The sequence below is a fragment of the Lemur catta genome, chromosome 6, assembly GCF_020740605.2.
Source record: "Lemur catta isolate mLemCat1 chromosome 6, mLemCat1.pri, whole genome shotgun sequence".
NCBI lineage: Eukaryota > Metazoa > Chordata > Mammalia > Primates > Lemuridae > Lemur > Lemur catta.
In genome coordinates this window covers 82,366,535-82,378,993 of record NC_059133.1, presented here as the reverse complement: position 1 = coordinate 82,378,993, position 12,459 = coordinate 82,366,535, and the positions used below count along the sequence as shown (strand labels likewise).

Genomic DNA, 12,459 nt, shown 5'->3' with positions numbered 1-12,459 from the left:
ATTTTCCAAACAATGAGAGGAAAAAGGATAGAAAATAAAGGGTTAAGACCAGAAGGGGAATTTGTAGATGGTGGGTAAGTGAATCACTGAGGTTTTAGCAAATGTCTGGAAGCAGTTAGTTCTAAGTTAAACAAGGCAAATGGCATTTAGAACTAAATGTGGGGAAAGAAAATATGTACTTTTCATGTTTTGAAAAAAAAAAAATTACAATCTTTTAGATTGCTTACTCAGTGGTTATTTCTTCACATAACCAAAGCTCAAGAATTCAGTTTCTCTCAAGAAAGGCAGGGCACTTTTAGTGTTTTTCTTTTGTTCTTAAAACATTGGCTTTAATTGTAGGCACAGTTTCTATGCCAGCATATTTTCAGTTTAAAAATACATTGCAAAAGCAGTCATTGTGGCAGCCAGATCTCAACATAACATTTTTCTCCTTTTCATTAAAATGAAAATAAATTAAACTAGTTATCTATACAAAACATTAATGAAATTTATATTTAATAATTTAAAACTACTTTGGACTAGCATAGAACCAGTTGACTTAATAACTAAGTGGCTGCTACAAACATGTTTTTAAAACTTAATTAAGATTTGATTGTTGGAGTCCCAGAGTTATAAAACATTATATGATTTCTATTGGTCAGATCTCCCCAATTTTAAAACAAACTGAAGAGTATAATTGTCTCAAGTATAATGAAGCTATCACCAAATTGAGAATGTGTAAAACTATAGTACTCCTTTTGGTTTGCGTAAAAGGATAGTGAAAACAGAAGAGTTATAAGCACACGTCTGAGCTGCTTTGCTGCATAGTTTCCTTTATAGAGAAATACAGTGGCTTCCATAGTTTCCACACCTCTTCTGCCCACTCCAAACTAACAGTATGGATATGTGGCAGCTTTTATGGGTTGGGTGCTTATAAAAGTCCAAGTCATGACACTGGCTTCATTACCAGGATTGCCAGAAGAATTACCAAATTGCAGCTGCCAAACCACTGCGCTATCCTATTTTTCTTAAACTAAATTAAACCCTTCTTTCTTTCCCTTAAGGGAAATACATGATTCAGAGCAAATCATATAAATAGGTTTGCATCTGAGTTTAATAACCAAAATCTCCTCTGTGGGCCAGAGTTTTCTAAAATACATATTATTCTTTGGGCACAGTGGGTACAATTTCAATGCTACTTCCATGGTTACACATATAAAATTTAATAAAGCTTGGTTTTTCTGACTGTAATGTATCACTCTGAAGAATAGTATTGGCTATTACTGACAATATGTTAATAGCAATTTCAGTATTTATTTCTTAAATTTAAAAAGAAACAGAATAGATTTTCTATTAAAGCAGTCCCTGGAGTTACCCATGAAATAAAGGTTAAAATAACCCCCACAAAAACAAATGTTCCCACAGGGAAGACTTGCAGTGCTATGGGTAACTAGGAGGTAATGATTAATTGGCCAAAACATTAAAACATTTTTTTGTTAAAACATTTTTTGAAAGTAGAAATAAAATCTCTTAAGTTCAGGTTAAATCACTATTTTTACCTTCCCAGAGCTTCCCAAAGGAAGAATTTAGTAAAACTATTGTTTTCTTGTATCATATAGAACAGAGAAATCTACTTTTCAATACACTAGAGCAAATATTTTCTTTGGACCATGTGTAAGTTGCTTTGTCTAAGAAAAATAGGATGTTTCTTAGCAGTTAGGCTTTTCCTTCCCCTTCTTCCTTGCTATTATAATACAGTCTCATTTTATTCACTTTCCTCTAGATGGGCCACAGACAAAGTTGTGAATCTTGATTGGCGTAAGCTCCCTGTAGTAGTCTCATTTATTTTGCCATTGATTGAAATGGACATGGAATGTCGTATCTTTGGCTAATGAGATTCTAGAGAAAGATGGCCAGGGAGCTTTAGGGAAACTTCTTGAAAAGGGATGTGGAAAGAGAAACTTCCCTTTTAACGCTAGACTTTGTGGTCCAGAGTATCATTTTGTGATAACTGGGATACAGAAGCGAGCTTGGGCCTATGGGGCTGCCTAACTAAAAGGGACAAGCCAACTCTATAAAGATGGCAATGCTGAGATATTACATAATCCTGAGTCATCATCTCCTTGAAATCATAAGTATTCTTATTTTAAAATCAGGAATAGTTACTTTCCATACTTGATTCAAAAAATATATCATATACTGATTTGTTATATGTAACATTACTCTAATTTTTTACTTTAATTTTTACTAGATTCATATTTTAATTTTTTTCTAGATTTTATTTTAATTTTTTTACTAAATTTTTCACATTTAGTACTAGATTCATTTCTGTAAAAATCAGAAATCCTGATGTTTTAAACAACTCCTATGAGGCTGTTTAAACCTACACGTAAATATCAGATACAAGATTTTTGCAGGCTGGGTGCAGTGGCTCATGCTTGTAATTCTAGTGCTCTGGGAAGCAGAGGTAGGAGCGTCACTTGAGCTCAGGAGTTTGATACCAGCCTGAGCAAGAGTGAGACCCCATCTCTACCAAAAATAGAAAAAATTAACTAGGCATGGTGGCGCACACCTATAGTCTCAGCTGCTGGGGAAGCTGAGGCAGGAGGATCGCTTGAGCCCAGGAATTTGAGATTGCAGTGAGCTATGATGATGCCGCTCGCTGCACTCTAGCCAGGAAGACAGAGTAAGACTCTGTCTCAAAAAAAAAAAAAAAAAAGATTTTTTTCATTCAGCAGAGTGTTGCATCGTTTGGGTATTATTTTAGAGGGATAACAAGAGTTTTAATACCAGATTTCATTTGTCAGTCCATAGTTAATTGCATTAAACCCTTTAATTTCTCTCCTTGTGTGATTTAACCTGCTATTACGAATGAAATAGTTCTTTAAGTTTTACTGGCTTTTATCATTTTTAACTAGAAATTTGAAATGCCATATTAACAGACAAATTTCTTTCCTCTCTTCTTCTAATCTCACAATTTTATTGGGGTTTATATGTGATATATGTATTTTATTTATTATGTGAGAGAGAGAATATGTATGTGTGGTAATGGTGTTTTTTTGGAAATGCCATTGGCATCCTGCTTTATAACCGCTGAGGGAAGACTGTAGCAATGTGGACTGCACAAAAGTGTCTTCCTCCAGGGACCATGGAAAGGGAGACAAATATCAGCTTCCCCTATTTTCAAAGTGCTGTCATAAAATTTATTACAAAAAAGCACCTGCCACTTAAGAGTAAATTGCTCTGCTTCCACTAATAGGTTATAGGAGCTGTGTGGTTTATCAGTTTTCCCTTTTTATCTAGGCTACCTGAAAGCTCAGAACTGAGTTCTCTGCTTGAAAGTATAGCCCAGGTTTTCTGGTAGTTACTTATATAATTCATTTTTTTTTTGCTTGTAAATATATAAGAAATGAAAAGAAATTAGGTAGACTAATGAATTTCTATTCTATCTCTGGTCGACATGTCATTTTCAATTTGTTACATAAGTTGATGGAAATATGTATGCCATTTTATATATTCACTGCTTGATTCATCTTAAAATCCTTCAAAACCAAATCATTATTAAATGAAATAATAGTTCCATAGGGGCTTTAAAGCGCAGGTCTTTCATTCAATATTCTGATTATAGTAAATGATTAAATCTCTGGTAACAAATAGTGGAAAGAACATAATGCCGAAGAACAAGCAATTTGTGTTGCCATTTATCAATTTCTTGGTGTCTTTTCTAAAAGAGGCATGGATTCAATAATTTTATCCAGGCCTTTAGTAGACCATAATCCTCAAATAGAGCTTGTGAATATGACTTATTTCCTTTAGCCCTGAACTCTCTGAAATACCATTTTTGTAAAAAGTGTTGTTTGTCACTATTTAGGAACCTTCTCTTCTACTGCCTTTGCTAGCACAAAAACATAACTCATCTTCCTGTGGAGCTTTTATATTAGAGTTACTTTCTCCTTTAGCCGTTTGGCATACTAGAGGCAGACATCTTTACCAGAAGCATAAAACCAAGAAAGATCACAACTTTACAGTAAATACTGGATTGTGGGATAATAGTTTTAAACAATTAGAGTCTTGTGCCATGTATGAGTCACTGACAGACCATGTGTACGATGTGGTGGTGCCATAAGATTATAATGCAACTGAAAAATTCCTATCACTTGGTGCTATCCTAGGCATTCTAACATCTGCATTTGTGGTAGTGTGGTGTAAACAAACCTACTGTGCTGCCAGTCATATAAAATTATACCATATACAGTGATATATAGTACTTAATACCTGATGATAGTAAATGACTATTGTAATGGTTTATGTATTTGCTTTGTCATTTTTTCATTATTTTAGAGTGTACTAATACTTATCAGAAAAAAAAAAAGATGTAAAACAGTCTCAGGCAGGTCTTTCAAGGAGGTATTCCAAAAGAAGGCATTTTATTGTGGGAGATGACTGCCCCATGCATGTTATTGGCCCTAAAGAGCTTCCAGGGGGACAAGATTTGGAGGTGGAAGACTAAGGACAATGATCCTGACCCTGTGTAGGCCTAGGCTAATGTGTATGTTTGTGTGTTAGTTTTTAACAAAAAGATTTGAAAAGTAACAATTTTTTAAACAGAAAAAAGCTTGTAGAATAAGGATAGAAAGCAAATAAGTTTTTACAGCAGTATAGTGTGTGTTTTAAGCCAAGTGTTATTATAAAAGAGTCAAAAAGTTTAAAAAGATTTTTAAAGCTAAAAATTAAAATATAGAAAATGTTTATAAAGTAGAAAAGTTACAGTAAACTAAAATTAATTTATTATTGAAGAAAGAAAAATATTTCTTACAAATGCAGACTGGCCTAAGTGTACTGTGTTTATAATATCTACAGTAGTGTACAGTAACATCCTAGGCCTTCATATTCACTCACTCACTTACCCACAGCAACTTCTAGTCCTACAAGTTTCACTCATGGAAGTGTACCATTTTTTATGTCGTACTGAATTTTTTACTGTACCTTTTCTATGTTTAGATATGTTTAGATACACAGATACTTGTTATTGTGTTATAATTCAGCACAGTAACATGCTATACAGGTTCATAGCCTAAGAGCAGTAGGCTATAGCAGATAGCCTAGGTGTGTAGTAGGCTGCACCATCTAGGTTTGCGTAAGTACACTCTATGATATTTGCCCAACCACAGAATTATCTAATGACACATTTCTCAGGACATATCCCTGTTTTTCAGCAACATGTGACTATATTTGGGCAGATACTAAGTTAAACTTTTAAATAGTTAAGTAAATTCTAATATAATACAACATATGCTCAAAGTTCTGAAATCCATACTAATAAATAACATTTATCAAGGGCTTCTTAGTGTTCCAGACCGTGTTTTACTGCTCACTCTTTTAATCCTCATAAACATCTCCACTGTAAAGTAGGTTACATGAGGCCAAGGATTTTTATGTTTTGCTCACTGCTCTCTAGTACCCACAACAGTTCCTTGTTTTATACAGTAGTCATCCCCATGTGCAGGAGCGCACATTCCAAGACCCGCAGTGGATGCTTGAAACCATGGATGGTACCAAACCCTATAAATACTGTGCTTTTTCCTATACACACATACCTACGATAGTTTAATTGATAAGTTAGGCACAGTAAGAGATTAACAACATAACTACTAATAAAATAGAATAATAACAGTATTCCACCGTCAAATAGTAAACTATTTGAACGGAAGCACTCTGATACCAGCGCTGTTATCAGTCTGGTAAGCGACTTACTAAGTGACTTACGGGCAGGTGGTGTCGACAGTGTGGAGACGTTGGACAAAGGGATGAATCACGTCCTGCGAGGGACAGAGCAGAATAGTGAGAGATCTCATCATGCTGCTCAGAATGGCGTGAAATTTAAAACTTATAAATTATTTATTTCTGGAATTTTTCATTTAATATTTTCAGACAATGGTTGACCGTGTTGACTAAAACTGCAGATAAGGGAGGACTACTGTATATAAAGGGGTGTGTGTGTGTGTGTGTGTGTGTGTGTGTGTGTGTGTGTGTGTTGACTAAGTGAAAGAATAACCTGTGACACAGCTACCATCTTAAATTGAGGCACAGAGAGGTGAAGTAAGTTGCCTAAGATCACCCAGCTATGAAATGGAGAAGCTGGGATTCAGACTTACATAGTCTGATTTTGGAACCTGTACTCTCAACTGTTGTTGTTTTCTGCTGTCTCTGTTGCATCTAGAAAAATAGAGGAACACAAAGAAACAATAAATGTTCCTTATATAGTAGAGTTAATTGTTAAAGGGCTGTGATAGTCTAGTGTGGATAGTCTAGTCCACCCTCAGCACTATTGACATTTTTGGCAGATACTTTGATGTGCATTATGAAATGTTTAGCAGCATCCCGGCCTTTACCCACTAGATACTAGTAACACCTCCCTAATTGTGACATTCAAAAGTGTTACCAGAGACTGTTAAATGTCTCCTGGGAAGCAAAATAACCCCCAGTTCAGAACCACCGGTCTAGGCCTACACATTAAAACATCTCAGAGGGCAGTCTGAAAGTAAGAGTAGGTGAACACCTGGTGTCATATTTAGAAAATTTTGGATTTCCTTCTAGGCCACGATGAGTTCAGAGACAAGGCAGAATTTGTTTTGTGACGATAGTTATGTTTTGTCCCTTTTTATCCCTTTTTATAAGGATTTCTCTAGAAATACAGATTTACGTAAAAACCATACATTTTCCATTTTCTGTTTTAATTCACAAAGAGCATAAAATCTCTGGCCAAAATTTTAAAAATGACACCTTACTTGAATGTCTATTAAAGCTTCAAATGCATTTTTAGTAGTATGGTAATATATTAGTTATGGTATGGTATGGGCACTACATATGCCCAGTTGTAACCTAAAGTAGACACGGAAGTCCTCTCTTTATTTATTTGCTCTAACCTATACGACACTTCTAAAATTTGGCAGTGGTCCACTAATTTAAAAGGTACACAGTTCATTTTCAAAAATATTGAAGATAGAATCCTAAGATTTTTTATTCAGTTTTACATTGAGACATTGTGATCTTTTAAAAGTGCTCAAATACTGAAAATGATGGTTTAGTTGAAATAGCATCTACTTTTTAGGAAAAGAATGTATGGGCTTCTTTTTAATTACTCATTGTAATTTAAATGTGTGCATTGCTCTGCATCTTTGTCCAATGAATACTCAAATCTAATTGGAGTTCAGAAGGCCAGAGTAGTAGTACCTTAGGCCTATAGCCACTGCAGAGCCATGTTGTATAATTTAGAGCTTCCAGAGCATTAAGATTAAAGTCTAGTATATTCCTCTCGGGCAAGATGATAGAGCATAGGGAAATAATGCTGTAAATAGGGGATTATTTGTGTATTTCTGTTCCATCTACCATTTAACTAACTGTAGCTTCTCTATTCTTCATCATCAGGGTGTCTAATCCCTGCTACAGGTTACCCACTTCCCCTTGCCTAGTGTTTTGTTCTCTATAAGAACATCAGAATTTCCATACCTTCACACGTTTGTAGTATTCATCATGTTTGAACACTTCAGTATTTTCCACTTATCTCCAGAGTCTATACTGTACTTAGTTATTCGGTTATCAATTTATTGTTTATTACATAAACTCATATCCCACATGAAACCTAGGTTTCCACTGTGTTGTTTTTTAGTTAGCAAGTAAGAAACCAACTTGCATATTTTTTATGTAGTGAAAATAGCACCACAGATATCTAAACTCGCCAATTCTTAGCACCTATTAAGTATGTCTGTAAAAAGACAAAACCACCACAAAAAGCTGATAATTCAGTTGTCCTGTGTGCTTTTTAGACCAGTTAATTTAAGGGATAATGGGAACATTATATTCCATTAATAATTCTACTGTTACAGTATTGAATATGTAATTTTCTAAAACTGTGTACTTTTTTTAAAGTACAGTTTCAGTTTTATTTAATGGATAAAGTTTCAGATACTGTGCTGCCAATTTAAAAAAATGGAATTTAGGATTTGGAAAAAGAACTTAAGAATATGAACTTTACCCAAAGGTTTGCAGCTTGTAGCTACAGACTTCCCATAATACAGAGCACATACAATAATCTTTTAAGATCAACAAAGTAATAGTCAACAAAACATACTGAAAATTTTCTCCATAATAAAAGTAAATTTTCTAGGACCAGGCGTGCCAATGATCTTTCTTATAAATTGCCTTATGGTATATGACCTAAGGAAAAAATTATTAGCGTATAGATGATGATGTGTATCATTTAATATGTCAATGTATATTGCCTATTACGTGGTACTTGTGATAATTTTGGCTTAGATAAATAGGAGGGTTTTTTTTCGCTCTCATTTTAAGAAGACAGTAAACGACCTAATCTTATCACTCAACCTAGAAAGAATATTTCTCAGGCAAAGGTTTTACTCTCCAGTCATCCTTCAGTTCAAAGCAGTTTTTTTTCAGTACACATAACAAATAGATTTTTCTTTGTTTCTATTGTTTCTACATTTTATTTACCTTAGATTTTTGTTTCTCCTTCAAATTCCATTTATCTACAGCATACCTTCTTCAAGTTTCACAAAAATCAATCCCATTACATTATTTACTTAAAGATTCTTTTGTAAAACAGAAATACCATAAATTATGCTCTTTCAGAAACTTTTATTTGTTTAATGTGCTAGTGCCCATATAGTACTACTGTTAGATTTTTTTCCCCCATTTATGAATTTGGCATTAGGTCTCTGTAATGTGCCCAAATTGGACCATAAGACGGTGGAGGTAGGTGGATGCTCATACTTATTTTTCATGACCTACCTACAATATGTAAAATATGGTTATCTAAATAGTGAAAAGAAAGGATTGAGGTCAGACTGAGAAGGGTTACCATAAAGACATGAGTATTTAAGTACCTATATATTCTCTTTCTCTTTTATTCTTCTTTCAGCCATAATGAAAGGAAAGTGACCTGCAAACATCCAGTCACAGGACAACCATCACAGGACAATTGTATTTTTGTAGTGAATGAACAGTAAGTAAAGAGTTCTACAGAATGCCTATATTCAGAATGGTGTTGACATTGAAATTGCTGTTATCCATAGTAAATTCAGTATAATTTAACAGTTTTCTTATCTGGACATTTGCAGTCACATATAATAACAGCATGCCAGCTGTTTGCTATGTGTATAGTATAGAAACACGACTTAAACATTTTTTTCATGAGTAATGTGATTTCAGAAGCTGTTTTTACAATAGTTCAAATTCGGGTAGTAAGCTCAAGAGCCCAGGATGCAAGCTTGGAGAAACTGTGTCAACTTGGTCAAATTATTAAATACTAATTTGAGCTCAGTTTTCTTACCCTTAAATCAGGATAGTGATAATTACCATTTCACAGAATTTTTATAAGCATTAAATGATGTATGTGTAAAAATGTTTCATGCACTATAAAGCTATTCACAAATAATAATTATTGCTATTATTGTTTTTAATATTAGACTAGTTAATCTTGTAATTCATTTTTAATTTTCCAGTTGGGTGACCAAGAAGAATATCTGCAATAATGCCTATTAAAATAAACATGATATTAACTTATTTAGGTTTAGAAATGTTATATTTAAAGTAGTTGTAAATATTAACCTCTGATTCTAGAGAAGCTAGGATCCAGCTCCAGTGAAAAAGTGGGATGCCCACATCATTAACTCCAATAGCTAAAGAAGTGTAATTATAAAGCAGTTTACATACACAGCAAGTTCTAGCATTTTGACATATTATATTTTCAGGACCGTTGCAACCATGACATCTGAAGAAAAGAAGGAACGACCTATAAGTATGATAAATGAAGCTTCTAACTATAACATAACTTCAGATTATGCAGTGCATCCAATGAGCCCTGTAGGCAGAGTAAGTTATTTTGCTTACCATTAATTATTGATAAGTAGTAGTCAATATCTATTACTGTTATTCATAATGGACTTAGACTTATACAGGAATCATCACATTTTTATTATTGCATGAATTTAGTTACATTGGAGGTAATTGAAATATAAAGCAATATCTTGAAATATAATATAATAAGACTATAATTTAATGACTTACATATTTTAAGTGCTAAGTTTAGATTTTGAATAATTTTACAAATATAATGATGTTTGTGTGAGAGAGTGAGCACTTTTAAGTTTTAAAGATGAAGATTAATATAATATCCTAGAAATCACATTTTCTGGCTAAGAATGGTTAGATTGAGGAGATACTGTTCCACAGTAAAATAATTGTAATAGTAAATTATGTTTATTGTGAGGAAATGAACAATAGGTAATTATAATAGTATTTTTTAATTCAAAATATATTATAAGTAAATGTAAATTTTCAAATAATGTAAAAAATTTCTAATTCTTATTAAGTAACATAGAGCGAACAGTATAATTAAGCATAATGCTTCATTAATATATTTTAATTAAAATCTAGGGAAATTGATAAATGTGTTGAGGGCCACTGGATAGAAAGTTGAACCTGTGTCTCATACTTTACACCAAAACTTTTCCAAATGGATCAGTTATTGAAATATTAAAAACAAAAAAAGCACTAGGAAAAACAATGGGAGATTTAAAAAAAAAAATAGGCTCAGACTATAGATGGACTTCCTAAGTATGACATAAACCCAAAAGTAATAATATAAAACAATGAAAAATTCAACCATATGTAATTATCATGCATGCAGAATATCTGCAATTCATATAACGATTAAAGAATAATCCCTTTATAATTAAAGAAGTGCTATGAATCAATAAGAAAAGGTTCCAACTGTTGGAGAACATGAGTAAAAATTTTTTTTTTAATAAGGAAAGGGCTTATGTGACCTAGTTTTAAATGGACACGCTTGAGGCTCTGTCTCAGGGGGATGGGCGGGACATGGGCAATATATATAACCTGAGCTTTTGTACCCCCATAATAAGCTGAAATAAAAAAATAAATAAATAAAATCAGTTTCCTGGAAAAGAAAATTGAATTTACTCTTAAATATATGAAAAAAGGTGCTCAGCTTCATCCTTAATATGAAAAATACTAATTAAAACTAGGAAAAGACACCATTTTTCACTTATCAGATTTGCAGAGGTCAGAAAGTTTTATGGCACAGCATGTTGACCAGAGTGCAGGTATATAAATAGGCATTCTGTTTATATAGCAAGCTGCAAGAAGTACTAGAAGTGTGGATATTATGTACGTAGTCATTTGAGAAAAAAGAAATATTTCATAACTGTGACAACAGTTATTTTAGATGGATAAACACACACAAAAACACAGTGGTATTACTTGCTTTACCAGGTTGTGAGTGGGGTTGGCTGGATGCTGAAGCCAAGGGTGAGAAGTAGACTGGTCCTTGTATATCCTTTTTGTATTAATACCATTTGAGTTTTATACTGTATTTAAACATTATCTGCTTGAAAGTAAATTAAAATTTATCAAGGAAACCTGCTTTAGGAAAATGTTGATATTGGGCCTTAAAATTCTATTATATCCTAAGAAAAGCTTCACAAACCAAAATTCTAATGAAATATGCTAGATTTCCTAAGATTCTAGATAAGTTGAAAAGTAAGAGGTAATTTGATATTACTTAATCTTATAGACAAATTCAAATTCAGCTTTATTGTCTTTATGCTTGTTGGATACCACTAAAATTCCTTCCAAAATAAATCTTCATGCTAAACGTAGCAGTATTTTAAAAGATTGTATATCCTTATGTGTACTTTCAAGAATACAGTAAATACCATTTGTCTGGAATCATTTAAGTTTAGCATTGTCCATAAAGAAGAAAATACTACATGACATTAAGCAGATCCCCTTACAGTCTTATTTTGACTTGATGTGATGTGTTTAACATCTGAGTATTTTTCCTCTGACTGAATGCTGTTAACTTTCTTTAATTGAACCAACCCTACTAAATGCAGATGTAAAGCAAAGAGTTCTGTCTTTTGGTGTGTTCTTAAAGATTTGTTAATAATTTTTACTCAAAGTCTATTCATTTTATATAGCAAGTAGGACAAAATACTGCTACATACTGTGTCTTTCTAAAAATTGTATATCCAGAATTTAAAAGGAGAGATTATAAAACTTGTGATATCCTAGGGGGAAGATTCTTTGTGCAGAATTCTTATACTTGAAACAACTAAGCCAGCAAAAGTGGAATTGTAATAATTTATCTAAAAAGATATTAAGTCCTGCAAGTCTTGGGGAAATCTGAAAAGAGATTAAAATTATGAAGATGAAAATAAGCTCAAATCTCTAGGCATTAATACCACATTTTTGATCATGCTTTTTTCCTATTTAGACCTCACGGGCTTCAAAAAAAGTTCATAATTTTGGAAAGCGGTCAAATTCAATTAAAAGGAATCCTAATGCACCTGTGGTCAGACGAGGTTGGCTTTATAAACAGGTATTTTTTTTTCTATTGGATGTGAAACAAAGGACAGAATTAGAAAGAACCTTTTTAAC

At 33.1% G+C, this 12,459-nt stretch overlaps 1 protein-coding gene across 6 annotated transcripts in view; it reads left to right on the top strand.

The window, feature by feature from the left end:
* The window catches only part of PLEKHA5 (pleckstrin homology domain containing A5), a 227,503-nt gene that overhangs the window by 120,917 nt on the left and 94,127 nt on the right, over positions 1–12,459 (top strand). For all 6 annotated transcript variants that reach the window (XM_045554245.1, XM_045554239.1, XM_045554242.1 and 3 more), the window contains exons 4-6: positions 8,918–9,001; positions 9,750–9,870; positions 12,296–12,400. In XM_045554245.1, the coding sequence (XP_045410201.1) occupies positions 8,918–9,001; positions 9,750–9,870; positions 12,296–12,400 (310 nt within the window). The remainder of the gene's footprint in view (positions 1–8,917; positions 9,002–9,749; positions 9,871–12,295; positions 12,401–12,459) is intronic.